The following is a 22,672-nucleotide window of genomic DNA, read 5'->3' as shown; positions in this document are numbered from 1 at the left end:
TGACAATAAACTTAGCTGGAAACCACATATAAATTATGTCAAATCAAAATTGTCAAAAACTATAGCCATTTTGTATAAAGACAAAGACGTACTGCCACAAGAAGGGTTACTTACTTTATATCATTCTCTGATGGTACCATATATGACATATTGTGTTGAGTCGTGGGGAAACACTTACAAATCAAACACCAATCCAATATTCCTTTTGCAAAAACGAGCCATACGAATCATCTGCAATAAACATTATCGTGAACCAACTCATTCTCTGTGTCTTTAAATTTATTAAAATTCATAGATTTGGTCGATTACATTACAATTCAAACTTTGTTTTGAGCGAAAAACCAAGCCTTACCGAGACATGTCCAGAGTGTGTTCAGATTGAGGGAATCCAGTTATAGTTTAAGAGGTTGTGCAATTTTTATGAAACCACCAGTAAGAACAAATGTAAAGGGTTTTTGTGTGTCTGTGGTTGGGGTGAAGAAATGGAACAAATGTTCAACAGAGGTTAGAATGAGTGGTACCTTAGTAAGATTCAGTGGTGGGCACAGTTCCGATAATCCGATAACATAATTATCGAAGATAACGTTTTCATTATCGGATTATCTTTTAAAATAACTTTAAAGACCATCATCGGACTAATTACCTTCCGATGAATTTTGTCTGATAACTTTTAAACCGATAAACAAAATAAACAAAGCTGAACAGCGACAAGCATTTTTAAAATTAGTTCAGCACCCACCTGTTAAAAGTTTTGTACCAGCTGCACAGTTATAACCTTTACAAACATAAGAGAACTGCTTGTATAAAAAGCATCTCAATCCTCTGCAGACAAAGGAAAAACAGCCCCTAAAAGAAAAAAAAACATTTCCTTTAACACCAGACTGATATGCTCGTAATATGACCCAAGTCATCCAGAGGCATACATCTTTAACTTATGGTTCAAATTTTAACCAAACTAATTTTGGACAAGTTATTTAAAATTACTGTCATGTCTGAAGTTGTATAAAGTAAAAATATCAGATATATGTTTTAGTTTTAAAGTAATGTGTTAATTTTTAAGGTTGTGTGAGCACATGCTCTGCCCCGCAGTGCATTATGGGTAGGATGATGTAATCTCAGTACATCACGACAGGACAAATGCATTAAAGACACTCTGTTCAGGCTCCAAGGACAACAGCATTAAACTCTAGTGCCTAAATCTCTCTTGCATATATTCTCTGCGTTTATAGACGTTGATTTTTTAATTGCGTTTGTTAAATTCCATGCATTTTAAATGTGGACAGGGATTATCTAGAATTTGTTTTGAAAGCCTCTACTGCCATCTAGCATCTACTGGCCAGTAGTGTTCATGGCAGTGTCTGGGGACCAGTAGATGGCAGTGTTCTATTTATTTTGACACTGGTTATGTCAGATATAAGACTTGTTCTTCTCTCTGCTCCTTTTCATTCTGGTGATTGTGATGCTTTATTTGTTTTTTCAGTTTTTTTTCTTTTAAATGAATGAAATAAATATTAAAGAAAGAAAGAAAGATGATTGTCAAATCAAATTTTTGCTTTGCAAATGGCTTTTTTTTTTTTTTTTTACAAATGAAGTTTAAAAACAAAACAACTGCATAATAATAATAACAACAACAACATTATTACAAGACAGCTCTGCAGTGTTTGCACAGGTACAGTGCGAACGGTTGGATGCTGCTTGTAGCTTTCAGCAGCAGGATAACCTCACGATGGCCGACCACAATAATATATCAAACAGGTTTCTCATTCAACCATACGATCAGCGATCAGGAGGTGGTCGTCAGATGTTGACCGCAGCTTGATACTCCATGAACACATGAACACTACTGTACCTAACTCTGTAGGAGATATGACATGGAACTGGCCAGGCTGTGACAGCATTAATAAACATGAATCTCACCTCCAACAGCGGTCCAGGAGTGTTTCACAGCACAGACGTGGAGCTGAGACTACAGCCTGTGGTTAAAATCTTCTCACCTGGTTGCTGTGTGCTGGAATGAACCATGCAAAAATACATCCCATGTGATAATCCTACCATTGTGGTGTCCAGAGCTGCGTTGTGCTCCTGAAGTGAGCAAAAAAGAAAAAAGAAATTAAAGTTCCCTATAAAGTCTCCGTCTGATGTATGGAACAGCCTGGCATACTGCCAGCAAAGTTTCACCAAAGCTGTCCGGTGGCGTGCACTTAGTGGCTCATGCAGCGTTATGCATACACATGGCTGAGTGATAATTTTAGCCCCACGTGTGCGTGAGGAACACAGTGCTCCCTCCAACTCCAGTCCCGTGTTTGCCATTCAGCCGTTTGGACAACGGGTCATCTGACAGCAGTCTGTGTCATCTACCTGTTGTCTACATATGCTTTGGATGCCATTGTGCAGGTGTAGACGAGGTAATCTGGATGCATTCTAACATTGCTGACCACACCTCTTTTCCTCCGACTGCGTCGGATTATGGCAATATTTGCCGTGTCGGGGAGTTATTGCACATTCTTGCTATGTGTGACAGGGGCTGAAGTGTCTCCCTTCCCCTAACCCTAAAGACCCTCCCACCGCATTCCGTACCTCCTTCAGGAAAACTGCACCATTTTTGTGAACATATCACAAACCCATAGACTGACTTTTCGTAATGCCATCACGAACTGCCGTGACATGACCGACTCAGGTGCATATGCACAATGAACTTCACGACGGTGCACAACAGATATATGTATGTTTGTGTGTTGGTAAGTGTGTATAATGCCACTTATTTCATTTTTGTTTTTATCTTTTCAATAGTACTGTGTGATGGAGGACCAGCAAAGTAAGAACTGTATTGTATTGTGCATCACTGTGTATTCACTGTGCATATGACAAAGGCTCTTGATAACACCTATAATCCTGGCTTCCTCTGTTGCAGCTGTTGAAACAGTAATATTACAAATGCTTTTTAAATTTTAACAAATTATTATACAAATAATGAATGTTTATGAGTTCAATGGTACGAATATTTCATGAGGTGAAAGCTGGAACATACCATTCAACTCGTTGAAACCGAATTAATTATTCGTACCACTGAAAGAATGTAAAAACATTCATTATTTATTTTATATAACAGCCAAAATAGATCGTCATTTGATATTTTATTAATTTGTAAACAACAGAAAAGGGACTTACATTTTGGTTTTCCACTGTAACGTGTAGTCCAGTGATGCTGTGCACTCACTTTGGACTTCCATAAAAAAAAAAAAAAAAAGACTGTGTAGTTCCTCAGTCCAGCCAAAAATCACATCAACGTTTCATGTAAACAGCTCTTCATGCATCCAGACGGCTTACAGCGGAGTGTGTTTGTATAGTAGTGTCAGTTAACTCAATCAAATCATCATGTCGCTGTCCCCGCGCATGCAGAACCAGCTCGGTCCAGCTGTGGACCTCCTCAGTGCAGCGAAAAAAAAAGTCACGTCAGAAGTGAGTCCAGATTTTCTTTCTCTCTTCCTGCTAACAGACAGCACAGTGGATTTGTTTTGTGTGTGTCTTACAAGAATTAGCAGTGTCAGTTAGCTCAAATTATGTCTCAGGAGAGTCGTGTCTCCCGCGCGCGCGCGCGCACACACACACACACACACACACACACACACACACACACACACACACACACACACACACAGGCAACCTGGTTGGCACTTGTGCATGCATGAACAACAAAAATAAGACTGTATACGTCCTAAGTGCCGCGAAAAAAAAAAAAACATGTCAGAAGTGAGTCCAGCTTTTGTTCTTTCTTCCTGCTAACAACCTCCAGGCAGCACAATGGATTGGTTTTGTGTGTGCGTGCACGAGTATGCACGCACACATGCGTGCGTGATCACATGTACACGTGCACGAAGACCTGCGCGCGTGCACGTGAAAGTGCAATGGTACCAAATGTATGGAACCAAATTTGCACTCTAAATGGAACCAAGCCGCACTCTGAATGCAATGCAACACAAATGGGATGAATTAATCCATGTCATGTGACATACAAAGCACCAATCAAATGACAAGGATCCACTCAGCCATTATATAATTACTTTTATATACTATGTGATGTGTTCATTCTTTATAGATTAGTGAAGTTGCCAGTTTATAGTTTAGGCAAAGGCATAGGCTCTGAGTCAAGACTACATTTCCCATCTCGTTTACCCACAACAAGCAGCTGTAAATTGGCCATAAAGACAACAACAAAGCTTGAATAGGTTACTGTAGGTGCATCCATGTGGTTTTTTTGAGGTAGTCAGTGACTGCACCCTTTCTGGAACTTGGAAGGTCCCCACTTGGTTGGTCTGACTTTCCTGTTGTCTTGAATGCACCATATGCACTTTCTCCAGTCACAGCCACAGAAGCTTATGGGTGATTTTTAGACTACGGGCACTTATGTCCTTTGATCATATTGTATGAAAAACAGAAAAAAATGGGACATTTCACTTTTATAGTTATCTTTACAATGAAAGTGTGTTAAGAAATTTGTTCTAATAGTCTATGATGACTTTTTCACCTTTTTTCAGCATCATTATATGCAAATATTGCCATTTTGTGCTTGTCCCACACCCAGACTTTTGATCTTCAATGATAAAAATGAATGGTAAAGAAATGTTTTTTCTAATGTTTTAAAATATCTCTGAATAAAATATCAGTAAAATAATCAAAACATAATTGGGGTATTCAATGTCATACAACTGTTGTGATTTTTTTTTTAAACAAAACGTAGTTGTCCCACACTATTGCCGTAATTTCCACCACAACACTGTAATGTCCCTAAACAGTTTGTATGAAAGATTGTTTGGGTAGTTTCTATGGAGATAAACAGTGACAACAGAGCACATGTATATAGCACCAAATCACAACAAACAGTTGCCCCAAGGCGCTTTATACTGTAAGGCAATGGTGTGGTGGAAATTACATTTACAAGGCCAATAGTGCCCGTAATTAAAGAATCACCCTTATAACGCCTTCACTGTTGTCATGGATGCCCCTATCTTGCACGGTCATGCAGTTTATGAAAACAGCCTACTCTAGGGGAGGTGATGGTGTAGTGTTTAAGCGTTGGGCTTCAGACCAGAGGATCCTCAGTTCAAAACCCAGCCAGACCGGAAAAGCACTAAGGGCCCTTGGGCAAGGTCCTTAATCCCCTAGTTGCTCCGGTCCAGGTGTGTAGTGAGCCCCTTGCAAGGAAGCACCCTGACATCGCTGTGCGAGTGTCTGCATGAATGTGAGGCATAACTGTAAAGCGCTTTGAGCTTCTGATGCAGATGGAAAATCGTTATATAAATCCAGAGAGATTTACCAGACAGCAACATATGGTTTGTACTGATGCAAATAAAGTTTAAGACATATCCAGTGAGTGACTTGGAAATCCTCAGGCATCCATCCCCTAAACATCCCACTGTTTCAATAAGTGTCTGTAAAAGTGATGTTTTGTTTGTCTAATTAGATGCAGTCCATGAAAATGGAGACGCTGTTTATCAAAACGGCTGCAACTCCAAAACTGTTATTTTTTCACACCTTCTTGAATCAAAGCAACACATCCTGTTTCAGTTGAACCTGGTGTACAGAAGTAACATCACAGTGTCGTTGTCCAAATATTTATGATATAACCATATTTCCCCCAATTGTAGCGACTCACCAAAATCTTCAAAAGTAACAGTTGTCTCCAAATGGTCCAAAAAACAGAACAGGCGCATTTATGTTTTGGTCACAGATTGAAGTCGGATTTCCAACACACCCACAAAACGTTTTCGAGCCCTGACACCATGTTTTCTGAAGACAAAAAAGCAACAACAAAAACCCGACCCTCTTTCGAACCACTGTCCCAAAACACTGGGAGATAATTATAGCTCCTTCATTGCTGATATGCTGCAACAAACTTCCTTCCGCAGCCAAAACAAACCAAAAACACTTCCTCTTTTCAAGTAAACTGCAGCGCGAACGACTTCAAAAAGTACCGTCTGCAAGCGGCACGTGAAACAGACTCACCTGCTTCCTGTGCCACACCTGAGCCCGTGACGTCACCACGTCGTCATGATCCACAAAGCTGAGATCCTCTTCACAAGGTCAAAAACGTAAAATAAATCAAATAAAATCTAAACTGAACTATAAAACAAGTATTTCAAACGTATGCGATCCACAGCATAAAATAAAGTGAAATACGTGTTGTAGTAACCTAAATAAACCAGAAGGTGTCAGTACAGACCAAGATAAACAACAACAAAAGAGCGTTTCAAACTTGCAGTTGTCGGACGTTTAGTCCATCACAGGCATGAATGTCATGGCAATTTTGGGCTTTTAATGATCTCCATGACTGGCAGGGTGTAATGATTATACCGCATACATCAGTTACTTTAAAAAACAAGAATTGGGTGCACGTTTGAATTTATTTTGGATCTTCTCTAATCCACACAGGCTCAAAAATAGTTGTGTACAAAATAATAATGTGTTTTAAAAAGTAGCTTAAAATCCTTATAATAGTCGGCCATATTCCAAATCACAACACAAAAAACAAGCGCAATCAGAGATTTCTGACGTCCGTCAATCCGGATCGCCTCCAAAATTCACTAAGTCTTCCATGCCCTAATGTCTATCAGTGGTGCAAACTTGGTGAAAATCTGTGAAGCAGTTTTGAAGAAATCCCTGAAAGAGAAATCTTTATCCAAAATCTGGATTCAGATCTGGATCACCTTCAAAATTTAAAGGCATCTTCCATGGCTTAATATGCGTCTGTGGTGAAAATGTGGTTAGAGTCCATTAAGAAGGTTTGATGTAATCCTTCAAAGCCTATATAATGTGAATCTTGATCCATAATCCAGATCTGGATCCGGATCACCTCCAAAATTCATTGGAGTCTTTCATGCCCTAATATCTATTGGTGTTGAAATCACCTCATGAATTAGTCTTTCCATTGAACGAATGAAAAAAAAAAAAAAAAAAAAAACAAACAAAAAAAGAAAAACATTATTTGTTTTATATACAGTAGTGTTCAGAATAATAGTAGTGCAATGTGACTAAAAAGATTAATCCAGGTTTTGAGTATATTTCTTATTGTTACATGGGAAACAAGGTACCAGTAGATTCAGTAGATTCTCACAAATTCAACAAGACCAAGCATTCATGATATGCACACTCTTAAGGCTATGAAATTGGGCTATTAGTAAAAAAAAAAAAAAATGGAGAAAAGGGGGTGTTCACAATAATAGTAGTGTGGCATTCAGTCAGTGAGTGAGTTCATCAATTTTGTGGAACAAACAGGTGTGAATCAGGTGTTCCCTATTTAAGGATGAAGCCAGCACCTGTTGAACATGCTTTTCTCTTTGAAAGCCTGAGGAAAATGGGACGTTCAAGACATTGTTCAGAAGAACAGCGTAGTTTGATTAAAAAGTTGAATGGAGAGGGGAAAACTTGTACACAGGTGCAAAAAATTATAGACTGTTAATCTACAATGATCTCCAATGCTTTAAAATGGAAAAAAAAAAATAAAACAAAAAAAAACAGAGACGGGTGGAAGAAAACTGAAAACAACCATCAAAATGGATAGAAGAATAACCAGAATGGCAAAGGCTCACCCACTGATCACCTCCAGGATGATCAAAGACAGTCTGGAGTTACCTGTAAGTGCTGTGACAGTTAGAAGACGCCTGTGTGAAGCTAATTTATTTACAAGAATCCCGCGAGAAGTCCCTCTGTTAAATAAAAGACGTGCAGAAGAGGTTACAATTTGCCAAAGAACACATCAACTGGCCTAAAGAGAAATGGAGGAATATTTTGTGGACTGATGAGAATAAAATTGTTCTTTTTGGGTCCAAGGGCCACAGACAGTTTGCGAGACGACCCCCAAACTCTGAATTCAAGCCACAGTTCACAGTGAAGACAGTGAAGCAGGGTGGTGCAAGCATCATGATATGGGCATGTTTCTCCTACTATGGTGTTGGGCCTATATGGGTGATTCTTAGACTACGGGCACTTATGTCCTTTGATCATATTGTATGAAAAACAGAAAAAAAGGGGAAATTTCACACTTTTATAGTTATCTTTACAATGAAAGTGTGTTAAGAAATTTGTTCTAGTAGTCTATGATGACTTTTTCACCTTTTTTCAGCATCATTATATGCAAATATTGCCATTTTGTGCTTGTCCCACACCCAGACTTTTGATCTTCAATGATAAAAATGAATGGTAAAGAAACATTTTTTCTAATGTTTTAAAATATCTCTGAATATCAGTAAAATAATCAAAACATAATTGGGGTATTCAATGTCATACAACTGTTGTGATTTTTTTAAACAAAATGTAGTTGTCCCACACTATTGCCGTAATTTCCACCACAACACTGTAATGTCCCTTTAACAGTTTGTATGAAAGATTGTTTAGGTAGTTTCTATGGAGATAAACAGTGACATCAGAGCACATGTATATAGTGCCAAATCACAACAAACCGTTGCCCCAAGGCGCTTTATATTGTAAGGCAACGGTGTGGTGGAAATTACATTTACAAGGTCAATAGTGCCCGTAGTTAAAGAATCACCCATATATCGCATACCAGGTATCATGGATCAGTTTGGATATGTCAAAATACTTGAAGAGGTCATGTTGCCTTATGCTGAAGAGGACATGCCCTTGAAATGGGTGTTTCAACAAGACAATGACCCCAAGCACACTAGTAAACTAGCAAAATCTTGGTTCCAAACGAACAAAATTAATGCCTCGCAGATGTGACGAAATCATGAAAAACTGTGGTTATACAACTAAATACTAGTTTAGTGATTCACAGGATTGCTAAAAAAGCAGTTTGAACATAATAGTTTTGAGTTTGTAGCTTCTGAACACTACTGTAAGTGCTAAAAATGTTCCTTGTCATTTGATATTTTATTAATTTAGAAACAAGAGAAAGGAACTTACATTTTGGTGTGTGTCACTGGTCCTTTGACATCAAAAGGTACCAAACAGTCCAACATGAATTTTAAATAAGAGTCCAATCCAGTCCAAATTGTCCACAGTCAACTTGCACAGTCGGATAGTTCAAAAACAATCCGGACGATGTAGTCCATCGCTGATGCTGCGCATTGTATACAGACGGCGGTCTGCTTTTGTCAGGCCAGTGAAAAATTGCGACAGAATTTTGCAAATTGATAAAATAACTGCAAATGCCTCCAGATGGCTTATGGCATGCTGGATGTTTTTTTTTTGTGTGTGTGTGTGTGTGTGTGTATTAGAAGAATGAGCAGCTCCCGTCATGTTTATTTTTAAGCTAAGCATGAGCACGCGTGGTCGTCACACTGTTCAATAGCATGAATCTTATAGTACCAAAATTGCACATCAAATGTCTCTATTGCACACTAAGTGGAACACAATGGCAAATGATACAAATAATCCATGTCATTTGACATACAAACCACTAATAAAATGACAAGGATCTATTCAGGTGTTATATATATATGGTATATACATACACACACAAAACAATGTATTTTCCAAAGATATACAGTAGTGTTCAGAATAATAGTAGTGCTATGTGACTAAAAAGATTAATCCAGGTTTTGAGTATATTTCTTATTGTTACATGGGAAACAAGGTACCAGTAGATTCAGTAGATTCTCACAAATCCAACAAGACCAAGCATTCATGATATGCACACTCTTAAGGCTATGAAATTGGGCTATAAGTAAAAAAAAAAAAAAAAAAAAAAAAGTAGAAAAGGGGGTGTTCACAATAATAGTAGTGTGGCAGTCAGTGAGTTCATCAATTTTGTGGAACAAACAGGTGTGAATCAGGTGTCCCCTATTTAAGGATTAAGCCAGCAACTGTTGAACATGCTTTTCTCTTTGAAAGCTTGAGGAAAATGGGATGTTCAAGACATTGTTCAAAAGAACAGCGTAGTTTGATTAAAAGTTGATTGGAGAGGGGAAAACTTATACGCAGGTGCAAAAAATTATAGGCTGTTCATCTACAATGATCTACAATGCTTTAAAATGGACAAAAAACCAGAGATGCGTGGAAGAAAATGGAAAACAACCATCAAAATGGATAGAAGAACCAGAATGGCAAAGGCTCACCCATTGATCAGCTCCAGGATGATCAAAGACAGTCTGGAGTTACCTGTAAGTGCTGTGACAGTTAGAAGACACCTGTGTGAAGCTAATTTATTTGCAAGAATCCCCCGCAAAGTCCCTCTGTTAAATAAAAGACATGTGCAGAAGAGGTTACAATTTGCCAAAGAACACATCAACTGGCCTAAAGAGAAATGGAGGAATATTTTGTGGACTGATGAGAGTAAAATTGTTCTTTTTGGGTCTAAGGGCCGCAGACAGTTTGTAAGACAACCCCCAAACTCTGAATTCAAGCCACAGTTCACAGTGAAGACAGTGAAGCATGGTGGTGCAAGCATCATGATATGGGAATGTTTCTCCTACTATGGTGTTGGGCCTATATATTGCATACCAGGTATCATGGATCAGTTTGGATATGTCAAAATACTTGAAGAGGTCATGTTGCCTTATGCTGAAGAGGACATGCCCTTGAAATGGGTGTTTCAACAAGACAATGATGCCAAGCACACTAATAAACCAGCAAAATCTTGGTTCCAAACCAACAAAATTAATGCCTCGCAGATGTGAAGAAATCATGAAAAACTGTGGTTATACAACTAAATACTAGTTTAGTGATTCACATGATTGCTAAAAAGTAGTTTGAACATAATAGTTTTTAGTTTGTGGCGTCAACAGCAGAGGCTACTATTATTGTGAACACCCCCTTTTCTACTTTTTTTTTACTAATAGCCCAATTTCATAGCCTTAAGAGTGTGCATATCATGAATGCTTGGTCTTGTTGGATTTGTGAGAATCTACTGGTACCTTGCTTCCCATGTAACAGTAAGAAATATACTCAAAACCTGGATTAATCTTTTTAGTCACATAGCACTATTATTCTGAACACTACTGTAATTATGCATTACCGAACTCAAACACCATGTGGTCCATAAGCAATTTGACAGTTACAATTTTCCTTATTATTACTGGCTTTTCAAGCTCTCCAATCATAGAGAATCTCCAGGTGGTCCTCTCTTGCGCGTTTCCCATGCATCTGTTCACATCAATGTTGCTGCTCTCAAGTGTCCTTACAATAGTACTCCACGTCCTTTCTTGACCTGACTGAAATAGACTTGTTTTTGATGACAAGTTTCTTTCATGCACATCTTCCTGGAGTGTGCTACCATTGTGTGACGTTTCACAGAAATTCAACAACTGCTTTCAACACCGCTGCCTCTTCTGCTGTGGTCATGAAGCTTTGCTGCCAGCAAAGTCCAGCAGGATCAATAAAATCTAGCAATGCAGGTATGTAAAAGCATTTTTCACATTGGCATGTTTGTGTACAATTGTGGAGGATTGGTGTACAGTCGCGCATTGTGTAGACTTACATACAGTAGCGCAAGTGCCGTGTCGACTTGCTTTAAGCAATTTGTCTGGTGCTCGAAACATTTAATTTTTTTAAACTAAAAAAAAAAAAAAATTAAATGTTTAATGTTTTGCATCCATTTCGCAGACCCTTTTGTGTGCCTCAGCATACTGCCACGTAGGGCAGCATAAACTCGGCGTAGTTGGCATGCTGCATTATACAACTCTATGTTGGCTTGGTGTCAAAGGGGCTTTACAATCAAGGTAGGTCCTTGGGCAAGAAAGTCATCACTTTCTCTCATTCTTGTTCGCACTGTTGCAACCACAGCACATTAACACAACTGACTGAAATTGATTTGTGTAGAACTGGAACTATTTAAGAGACTTTGAGCATGATAAGGAGTATGTACATGGGGACATAAAATATGTGACAGGACACTGTGTGAGCACAGGCTCTGTGCACACCCATTATGCACCCATTACCATAACAGTGTGCACCGATGCACTTTAGCGCTCATGTTATTAAACAATAAAATGAGGATAATTCTAACAATGTTAATTGATAAAACAGTTAAAGTTAATCTGTAAACTTATTTTTATATGGTTATCAATTAAACTATCGAGAACTACTGTTAAACTTAGACCCAGAGAAATACTGATTTAAACATTTTAGTTGTTAAAATGATTAATTATTATTATTAGAAGTAGTATGAAAAATGTCTTCAAAAGTGGACCTTTAATCAAGGCGTGTTATGGAGGGCACGTACCCCCACAACATGTTCTTTTCATCTGGATTCGCTCCTGGTTTACAGTCTCCAAGCAGGAACAATCAAGAATTTGTTTATTTATACAGAGATCACGACCTGATTGAGAGGTAAGAAGGTTGTGTGAGTGTATTCATGTCATCATACGAAAGAGATGCCTGGCATATCTTGGGGAAAAAAAAAAAAAAAAAAAAAAAAAAAAAAAAAAAAAAAAAAAGAACTGGTGTTTGTTGTTTATGTCACGGGTCTGAAGCTGTGTTTTTAGTTCATCAGCGAGGGCACTCACAGAGACAATCAAAGCAGACTGAAAAACTCTGGTAAGAGGCTGTGAGACAAACACACAGCAGGCTGATGGAGTACACACAGGACACAGAGGAACAGATGTGTAGACTCACTGCAATCAGAAAAAAAAGAACATAAAAATGTTTTTTTTTTTAATGTGCCACGCATATGTCCTGGGGATGCGGTAAACTTTATATCTTGCATCCAGCCTTGATTTTGCACCAAGATGGCTTAGCGCGAACACTGCCTTGTGGCAGCCCAACTGAGGGAAATACATCGTAGCGACATACAACTTTAACCCCTGAATGCAGTGGGGTGGATGTGGTGACAGCACCAGCACATGCACCCACACCTGACAGCAGAGAGAACATAGAGAGGGCCGGCTCCCACAAAATAATGTAATCTGGACTCCATTTTGATTGTGTGTAACTGGGGCAGCTTGGCTGCTGCAGTAGAGTGATGTTTTGTAAACAAAACTTCTCTTAAGTGTACTACAAGCTACTGTAATGCACTATTTGATGTTAGAACACAAGGAACTACTATTACAAACATTTATTTAAACAGCTGTTATGATTGTGGAGTGTATATAGTGGAAAATAAGGTGCTGTAAATATATTGTAACCTAGGCAGCCTGATATTTTATATTTAGCTTTACATTTTCTGTTGTGTTTTAAATCAGGTTCTTTGCCTCTCTAAAATTGTATTGTAGCATTAGTTATTGTTACTATTATTGTTGTTGCTATTATTATTAATATATAAACAAAAACAAATTTAAAAACATTACAATTTGTAATACATTTGACTCTTATGACAACAAACGCTGAGCCATTATTATACAGAAAACAAATGCACACAAACGTGCTGACAGCTTTAACAGCTTAATGCTAACTTCAACATTGAAAATGCCATAGACATGCTAACGCATTAGCATCGGTCCCGTTTTTAAGTTATAAAATACATCTATCAACTGTTTCAGAAGACCATAACAGGTCGGTTTAACATAAAAATGGTAAATATTACTCACAGACGTGCTCTTTAGGGTTTTAGTGGGGGAAAATTAAGATAATGGGAAATAAAACAATGAATCAACAAAGCATTAGATCAAGGCACTGCTTCGATCTGCGAATCACTACTTTGATTGGTTCAAGGTTCAAAGCAAAGCCGCGCTGCAGAAAAGTTGATTACAGACCCGCTGCAGGGTCTGTAATTAATGTAGAGAAATGATCATTTTCCTGACCAACACCCTCAAAAACAACGGCCACTCTGAAAGACCGATAAGGGAATCGTTAAGCAAAAAGGTTATTGATATCATTGGATCAAATTATTTCTTAAAGATACCCTTTGGAAAGGAGGAGAATGCCACTTCCTTGTTTGTTTTAGTGCATTTGGTGCAATTGATAGCCGAGCACTTAGTTCCTTTAGATCTTGATGTTTTTTTCTGATGTTGCTGGTATGATAGTTATGATCCATGGTCATGAAAAATGCACATAAACAGAAACTTTTGTCTCTAATACGACTCCAGTGTGACACAAAGACTGTCATTGTGCGTCTATAGCAACACCCAGTTACACACATTCAAAATGGCGGCCAGCGCTCAGCCAATTACAATGCAGCAGATAAGAAGTCGGTCCTCTCTATGTTCTGAGTTTTAAAAATAATGGACACAAATAATGGACACAACCTTGTGTCAATCAAAACTGTCTTTTACAGTAGAAAAATGAGAAATTTAATATGAAAGCTGTGGGCTCTAACAGACAAAACCATAAAGGGCAGTATGTAAATATGCAGTGCAGGGAACAAAGAACCACAACAAATACAGTGGAGTACATATCTGAAGTTACAGTTATTGTAATTTTGCCTTTGTACAGCACCACAACAGGAGTTGAAAGTAATCATTGTATGCTTGTTCAGCTTTATATAAATGGGTACCTCCTCCAGAGGGTTTCTGACTTGGCTCGAGATGTTGATGTTGTGAAGGCATTTGTCTTCACGAAAGAAGGAATTAGAGTCGTCTTCCAAGCTTTTTGTTGTTATTTAGCACCCATGCATTCCTTCATTTGAAATTGTTGTTTTGGACACTCCTAAAGTTTCTGCTATTGGCCTGATTGGTTTAGGTTGTTTAACGTAAATATGGCCTCTCTTGTTCATATCAGTACCTCTTTTGACATTATATTCAGAGTTCCAAGGAACAGTTCAATGCAAATTCAACACTTGGAATCAACTCCAGATGTGTTATGTGCTTAATGTGCCATGAAATAAAGGAACCAGCCACAACTGGAATCTGCACATCAAATAATTGTCCAGTTACAAATGAAAATGGAGGGACTGTCTAAAAATGTCTGTCATTCCGAAACAGTTCGTACAACAGTTGTTAAATTCCTTGAATTAAATCTGAAATTTTACACGACAATCACATACGGGGTGCCTCATAGTGAATTCACTGTGGTGGTGCACAAAGACGAGACAAAATTACAAAAACTGTGTCACTATCCATAAACATATGTACATTCTGGTATTTTCCTGCACTGCTAAAGCAAAAAATGCAATATCAATACAATATAAAGGTCTGTTTATGCTTACAATAAGGTATGCTTGTTAAACAAATTTACATTTAATTTTCTACTACAGGGAAAACTGGAAATGTATTCACATGCACCAGTTTAATTCAAAAAGTAATGTGCTCTCAAAATAACTGATGTATAAAATTATTCAACTGTGCTCTTAAATATTTCAAACACGGACATTTTTCAGTTAGTGCTTTCATTATTTCATTAATCATCCTCTTACAATCACAACAGACAGCTTGGAATGGAATTGTATTATATTTTTAGGCCGATACGCTGATAAACATTGATTTTGGCTGTTATGCACACAGTGTTATGTTTGATGCATTTTGAGAGCATTTTCCTGGGTAATAGATTAGAGTGTTTTCAGAAAAATCATCCATATTAGTGATTTTGCCGTGTTTTTGAAAGGCTTTTGGCACAGCGGTCTTTGCTCTTTGGCAACAATTTTGTGTATCCTGACATTAATATACAAAGGGAAAAATAAACCAGAACAGACTCCATTAAATCCAAGCATCTGACTGTGAGTGTGAAGAAGAAAACGGTGGAGTAATCAAGTGAATGAAGCTGAAACTTCAAGCTGTTAATGTCAACTAATTGTTTCAAGAGCACATTATTTGTTTACATTCACAATTAATTTAAATTATAACTTGCCTGCCAGACCTCTAAATACCATATACATCACAATATACACACGAGATTAGTCTTCACATACAGGATTCAGAGTTTTGATCCAAACAAAAAAGTAACTGTCGTATTTTTGAGACCTGGCATGCTGCACGTTACTTTGTGAGCGATACCAGATGTAACATCAGTTTACCACAGACGCTACACAACCTGAGAATAGAAGGTCTTCAATCAGACAATTGTGGCAGGTTTAAGCAAGAATTATGTAATCTCAAAATATACAAACTTGTCTTTTTTTTTGTCTTCAGTCCCACATTTTCAGTTTATTTGCAATTCCGGCAGAAAAAGATCCCCCCCCCAAGAAGTATGACAACGCCACCAAACCTGAATGAACCTGGTGTTACAGTTTATGGGAGCGATTTACTCAGCGACTCCCTCATCTTCGTCTTCCTCCTTACCGTCCACTTCACTCGTGTCCGAGAACTCGTGCAGGAGAACGTACTCGCGGCTGCTGAAGCCAAATTTGAGAACATCTTTTTCTTTGAGCTCATAATAACGCTGGGATTCAATGCGTTGGTTGTTCAGGAAAGTGCCATTACCTGAACCCAGGTCAATGATGTAAGGTTTCACCCTGCGGCCCGTGGTGCCATCTGCACGTGTTATCTCCACCAACCTACGACGACAAGGACAGAGGAAAAAACAAAACAAACAAAAAACGTTAAATTAGTTAATTCATATGGCCAGAAACTGGACAATCACACAGAATGTCAACTAAGGACATGCTTTGCATTTTGTATCCCCAGTTATACAGCTTCATGATGAAGTGGTACAGAAGAACATTTTCTTAAAAAGAAGACCTGAAAATTTAGTTACAAATTGCCAGAAGGTACATCTGAGATGTAAACCTAGATCTGCTCTGTTTTGGTGAAAGAAAATCCTTCTCTGCTCTACTCCACTATGAAGCTAACAGTGGTGATGCAAAACGCAAAATTTGCACTGTGCACAATTTCTCCAATCACAGCCACATAAGCCTATAACTTCTTCTAGGTTGTCTGCGTGGTTTTCCTCACTCTTCTTCTTGCAGTGTCACTCAGTTTTTGAAACTGTCTACTCCATGCAGATTTACCACAGAGTGCCATACTGTTTGTATTTCTTTGTACAACCCCTGGCAAAAATTATGAAATCACCGGCCTCGGAGGATGTTCATTCAGTTGTTTAATATTGTAGAAAAAAAAGCAGATCACAGACATGACACAAAACTAAAGTCATTTCAAATGGCAACTGCCAAAAAAGATTATTATCATGAATTGCTAAAAAAAAAAAACAGAAATTATACTAAGGGAATATGGAATATATTAAATGCGATTATCAAAAAGGGAAAAAGACAAAAAAAAATAATAATTATCCAACTTATTTTCTAGAAAATGATAAAGAGGAATATAATATGGATGCTGTGGCTCATGGATTCAATGAATTTTTTGTTAATATTGGACCTGAACTGGCCAGTAAAATTCCCTTATAAATGAAATTGGAAATAATGAAAATCCAATTATAAAAACTAATTTACACTCTATATTTTTGAGGGCTGTTGATGAAGCAGAAGTGGTTAATGTTGTGAGTAAATGTAAAAACAAAAAGTCAACTGATTGTAATGGAGTAGACATGATGATTGTGAAAAAGGTTATTGTTGAGATCACAAAACCATTAACATATATTTACAATCTGCCAGCTTTATCTATCCATGAAGCCAGAGGACACACACCAATTAGCTAAACTGCAGGATTGTCTTACAGACATAAAGACATGGATGACCTCTAATTTCCTGCTTTTAAACTCAGATAAAACTGAAGTTATTGTACTTGGCCCCACAAATCTTAGAAACATGGTGTCTAACCAGATCCTTACTCTGGATGGCATTACCCTGACCTCTAGTAATACTGTGAGAAATCTTGGAGTCATTTTTGATCAGGATATGTCATTCAAAGCGCATATTAAACAAATATGTAGGACTGCTTTTTTGCATTTACGCAATATCTCTAAAATCAGAAAGGTCTTGTCTCAGAGTGATGCTGAAAAACTAATTCATGCATTTATTTCCTCTAGGCTGGACTATTGTAATTCATTATTATCAGGTTGTCCTAAAAGTTCCCTAAAAAGCCTTCAGTTAATTCAAAATGCTGCAGCTAGAGTACTGACGGGGACTAGAAGGAGAGAGCATATCTCACCCATATTGGCCTCTCTTCATTGGCTTCCTGTTAATTCTAGAATAGAATTGAAAATTCTTCTTCTTACTTATAAGGTTTTGAATAATCAGGTCCCATCTTATCTTAGGGACCTCGTAGTACCATATCACCCCAATAGAGCGCTTCGCTCTCAGACTGCAGGCTTACTTGTAGTTCCTAGGGTTTGTAAGAGTAGAATGGGAGGCAGAGCCTTCAGCTTTCAGGCTCCTCTCCTGTGGAACCAGCTCCCAATTCAGATCAGGGAGACAGACACCCTCTCTACTTTTAAGATTAGGCTTAAAACTTTCCTTTTTGCTAAAGCTTATAGTTAGGGCTGGATCAGGTGACCCTGAACCATCCCTTAGTTATGCTGCTATAGACGTAGACTGCTGGGGGGTTCCCATGATGCACTGAGTGTTTCTTTCTATTTTTGCTCTGTATGCACCACTCTGCATTTAATCATTAGTGATCGATCTCTGCTCCCCTCCACAGCATGTCTTTTTCCTGGTTCTCTCCCTCAGCCCCAACCAGTCCCAGCAGAAGACTGCCCCTCCCTGAGCCTGGTTCTGCTGGAGGTTTCTTCCTGTTAAAAGGGAGTTTTTCCCTTCCCACTGTAGCCAAGTGCTTGCTCACAGGGGGTCATTTTGACCGTTGGGGTTTTACATAATTATTGTATGGCCTTGCCTTACAATATAAAGCGCCTTGGGGCAACTGTTTGTTGTGATTTGGCGCTATATAAAAAAATTGATTGATTGATTGATTGTCATTTCAAACCGGCATATTCTCTTCAAGAATGAAAATAGCAAAGGTTATCCCTCTTTATAAAAGCAATAACAAACATAAGTTCACAAACTATCGGCCCATTTCTATTCTGCCTCAATTTGGCAAAATTTTAGAAAAAGTATTTTGCATTAGGCTGGAATCTTTCATTGAAAAAAAATAATATAATCTCAGAGAGTCACTATGGCTTCAGAGCCAAAAGATCAACCTTACTTGCTTTAATTGACACAATAGAGAATATAACAAATTCTCTAGATAATACAAAAATATGCAGTTGGGATATTTATCGATTTAAAAAAAGCGTTTGACACTATTGATCATCAAATTCTAATATATAAATTGCAGAGGTATGGCATTAGAGGTGTGGCTTCACACTGGGTTGACAGCTATTTCAGAAACAGGCAACAGTTTGTAAAGCTGGGTGAGAATTGCTCCTCATGTCTGGACATTCCCTGCGGTGTCCCACAGGGGTCAGTATTGGGACCAAAATTTTTCATCTTGTACATCAATGATTTGTGTAGTGTATCTAAATTATTGAAGCTAGTGTTGTTTGCAGATGACACAACTATATTTTTATCAGATGCTAATTTACAAAATTTATTGAAGAATGTTGCATCAGAAATGAAAAAATTACAAACTTGGTTTAAGAGGAACAAATTATCTCTGAATTTAAGCAAAACAACTATGATGATATTTGGTAATAAGAAGATAATGTTGAAATAAAGGTTGTGTTAGATGGCTGCAATATAGAGCGGGTTAAAGAAACAAAGTTCTTAGGAGTATTGGTCGATGAGAGGCTTTCTTGGAAAGCACACATCAAATATGTGCAATCTAAACTTGCAAGAAGCATCGAAGTGTTAGCTAAAGCTAGATGTGTGCTTGACAAAAAAACATTACATCTATTGTATTGTTCATTGGTTTTACCCTATTTAAGTTACTGTGTTGAAGTGTGGGGGAACAACTATAAAACAGCTTTACAGCCCTTGGTATGTCTTCAAAAAAGAGCCATTAGGATTATGCATAATGTCAGCTTCAGGAGCCACACAAATGACCTGTTTCTTGAATCTCAAAATACTGAAATTTTTGGATCTGGTAGAATACTTAACTGTAATTATAATTTATAAAGCAAAAAATATCATCTTGCCTGATAATGTTCAAAAACAGTTTTTGGAGAGAGAAGGGGGATACAATCTGAGAGGTGCACTAAAATTCAAACATGCCAGAGCTCTCACTACCAGAAAGAGTTTTTGTGTCTCAGTCTGTGGTGTGAAGCTCTGGAACTCAATTAGTGAAGAGCTGAGAGGGTGTCCAGACATGAGAAGGTTTAAAAAGAAGTTTAAAGAGGTGATTCTGTCATGATACAGTGAAGCAATTTAGAACTAATACATCTTCGAGAGTTGAGCAACAGAAGAAACCCTGAAACACTTGTCTTATTAAATGATGCAAATGAATGTTGGAGTTTCTTGTGTAAATTATAGAAACGTTGACTGGAACTGTGAAAGCACAAGAAATGAGTATAAATTGTAGCTTGGAACTTTTGAAATATATAAATTGCAGAAGTGGAACCAACACTGTAACCAAGGAACCGAATGATGATATAGTTACATTGTACGTTCAGAGTAAAGGGATGGGACTAATAAGTTTATAATTCTTCCCATTCCTTTTTGAATATGTACTTTCTTTATGTAGTAATGATTCTGTTTTGTCTTGTCTTGTGTACTATACACATATTCAAATAAACAAACTATGCAAACTATGCTATGCTATGCAAACTTTCTGGCTTTAAGAAACACTATAAGAAATCAGGAAAAAAAAAAATTGTGGCAGTCAGTAACGGTTACTTTTTTAGACCAAGCAGAGGGAAAAAAATATGGAATCACTCAATTCTGAGGAAAAAATTATGGAATCATGAAAAACAAAAGAACGCTCCAACACATCACTAGTATTTTGTTGCACCACCTCTGGCTTTTATAACAGCTTGCAGTCTCTGAGGCATGGACTTAATGAGTGACAAACAGTACTCTTCATCAATCTGGCTCCAACTTTCTCTGATTGCTGTTGCCAGATCAGCTTTGCAGGTTGGAGCCTTGTCATGGGCCATTTTCTTCAACTTCCACCAAAGATTTTCAATTGGATTAAGATCTGGACTATTTGCAGGCCATGACATTGACCCTATGTGTCTTTCTGCAAGGAATGTTTTCACAGTTTTTGCTCTATGGCAAGATGCATTATCATCTAACATCCTTTCAATTGATGGGATAAGAAAAGTGTCCAAAATATCAACGTAAACTTGTGCATTTATTGATGATGTAATGACAGCCATCTCCCCAGTGCCTTTACCTGACATGCAGCCCCATATCATCAATGACTGTGGAAATTTACATGTTCTCTTCAGGCAGTCATCTTTATAAATCTCACTGGAAAGGCACCAAACAAAAGTTCCAGCATCATCACCTTGCCCAATGCAGATTCGAGATTCATCACCAAATATGACTTTCATCCAGTCATCCACAGTCCACGATTGCTTTTCCTTAGCCCATTGTAACCTTGTTTTTTCTGTTTTTCAGGATATCTCGGCCAGCGTCATGGACTCCGAGGGGCGTCACCCGGCTGTTGAACGACCAATGGGAGAGCAGGGAGCGCAGGCGTCTGCAGGAGGCGTGATTGGTGAGCTACAGCACATTCTCACCGCCTTTACGGCTCGGTTGGACCAAATGACCGAGCAAAACATCCTCCTGAACCGCAGGGTGGAGGCTCTCTCCGCACAGATGGCGGCGAGCGCTCAGGGCGCTGCTGCAGCTCGTCCTCCTGCCGACCCTGTGCAGAATATGAACGTTCCAGTGGTGGTTCAACAACCCCTCCCACCATCCCCTGAAGCATACATAAGCCCTCCTGAGCCGTACGGAGGTTGTGTGGAGACGTGCGCGGACTTTCTCATGCAATGTTCGCTCGTCTTCGCACAACGTCCCGTCATGTACGCGTCAGATGCTAGTAAAATAGCTTATGTGATTGCTCTGCTTCGGGGTAAAGCACGCGCCTGGGCTACGGCACTCTGGGAACAGAACTCACGGTTGTTATCAGCATACACTGGGTTTGTGGGGGAGTTCAGAACAGTGTTTGATCACCCTAACAGAGGAGAGACGGCTTCAACCGTGCTGCTGTCAATGAGACAGGGACGCGAGAGCGCAGCCGCTTATGCAGTCAACTTCCGCATCGCGGCTGCGAGGTCCGGCTGGAATAACGTTGCGCTCCGCCTTCATAAACGGACTGTCGTTGGTTCTGAAGGAGCAGCTGGTAGCTAAGGAGGAACCGCGGGATTTAGATGGGCTTATCGATTTCGTTATACGGTTAGACAATCGGCTGGAGGAACGCCGTCGGGAGCGAGGCGAAGGACGTGACCGGATACGCACCGCCCCTCTCCCTTCCGGGTTCGAAAAGGCGCCACCCTCCCCACGCTCCACAACCACAGCGCTCCGTGGGGTAACAGCTCCCCCTGCTGACGTTGTTAGGGAAACGCACATGGCCAAAATGAGGAGGCTGATCCGCGGGGAGTGTTTTCTCTGCAGCTCAAAGGAGCACATACAGAAAAACTGCCCCAAACGGCCAAAACGACAACACTCGCGCTTAGAGACTGGGCTAAGGGGGGGTCAAAACATTCAATTGAGACACACACAGATTGCCACACGACTCCCAGTCACAATCCTGAGCGGGGATTTAACCCTTCAAGCCCCAGCACTGGTGGACACGGGGTCAGAAGGGAATCTGCTAGACAGCAGATGGGCAAGGGAGGTAGGGCTCCCTCTGGTGGCGCTTCCTTCGCCATTACAGGTTCGGGCACTAGATGGCACCCTCCTCCCTTTACTCACACAAGACACAACCAGTAACTCTGGTGGTGTCTGGAAACCATCGGGAGGAGATTGAGTTTTTTGTAACTCCTTCTACCTCCCGCATGATTTTGGGCTTCCCATGGATGTTGAAGCACAATCCCCGGATTGATTGGCCATCTGGGGTGGTGGTTCAGT

The 22,672-nt window shown here is 39.1% G+C and overlaps 2 protein-coding genes across 2 annotated transcripts in view; both read right to left on the bottom strand.

Annotated features, from left to right (window-relative positions):
- The window catches only part of rhbdl2 (rhomboid, veinlet-like 2 (Drosophila)), a 45,221-nt gene extending 39,214 nt beyond the window's left edge, over positions 1-6,007 (bottom strand). The window contains exon 1 of the mRNA XM_034174100.1: positions 5,654-6,007. The gene's annotated coding sequence lies outside the window, so the exon portion shown is untranslated. The remainder of the gene's footprint in view (positions 1-5,653) is intronic.
- An 8,148-nt stretch (positions 6,008-14,155) lies between these two features.
- Positions 14,156-22,672, bottom strand: part of snip1 (Smad nuclear interacting protein) — a 29,643-nt gene continuing 21,126 nt past the window's right edge. The window contains exon 5 of the mRNA XM_034174099.1: positions 14,156-16,321. Within this exon, the coding sequence (XP_034029990.1) occupies positions 16,069-16,321 (253 nt within the window). The 3' untranslated portion in view covers positions 14,156-16,068. The remainder of the gene's footprint in view (positions 16,322-22,672) is intronic.

The sequence above is a fragment of the Thalassophryne amazonica genome, chromosome 7 (assembly GCF_902500255.1).
Source record: "Thalassophryne amazonica chromosome 7, fThaAma1.1, whole genome shotgun sequence".
Lineage (NCBI taxonomy): Eukaryota > Metazoa > Chordata > Actinopteri > Batrachoidiformes > Batrachoididae > Thalassophryne > Thalassophryne amazonica.
This window is presented reverse-complemented; position numbering and strand designations above follow the sequence as displayed.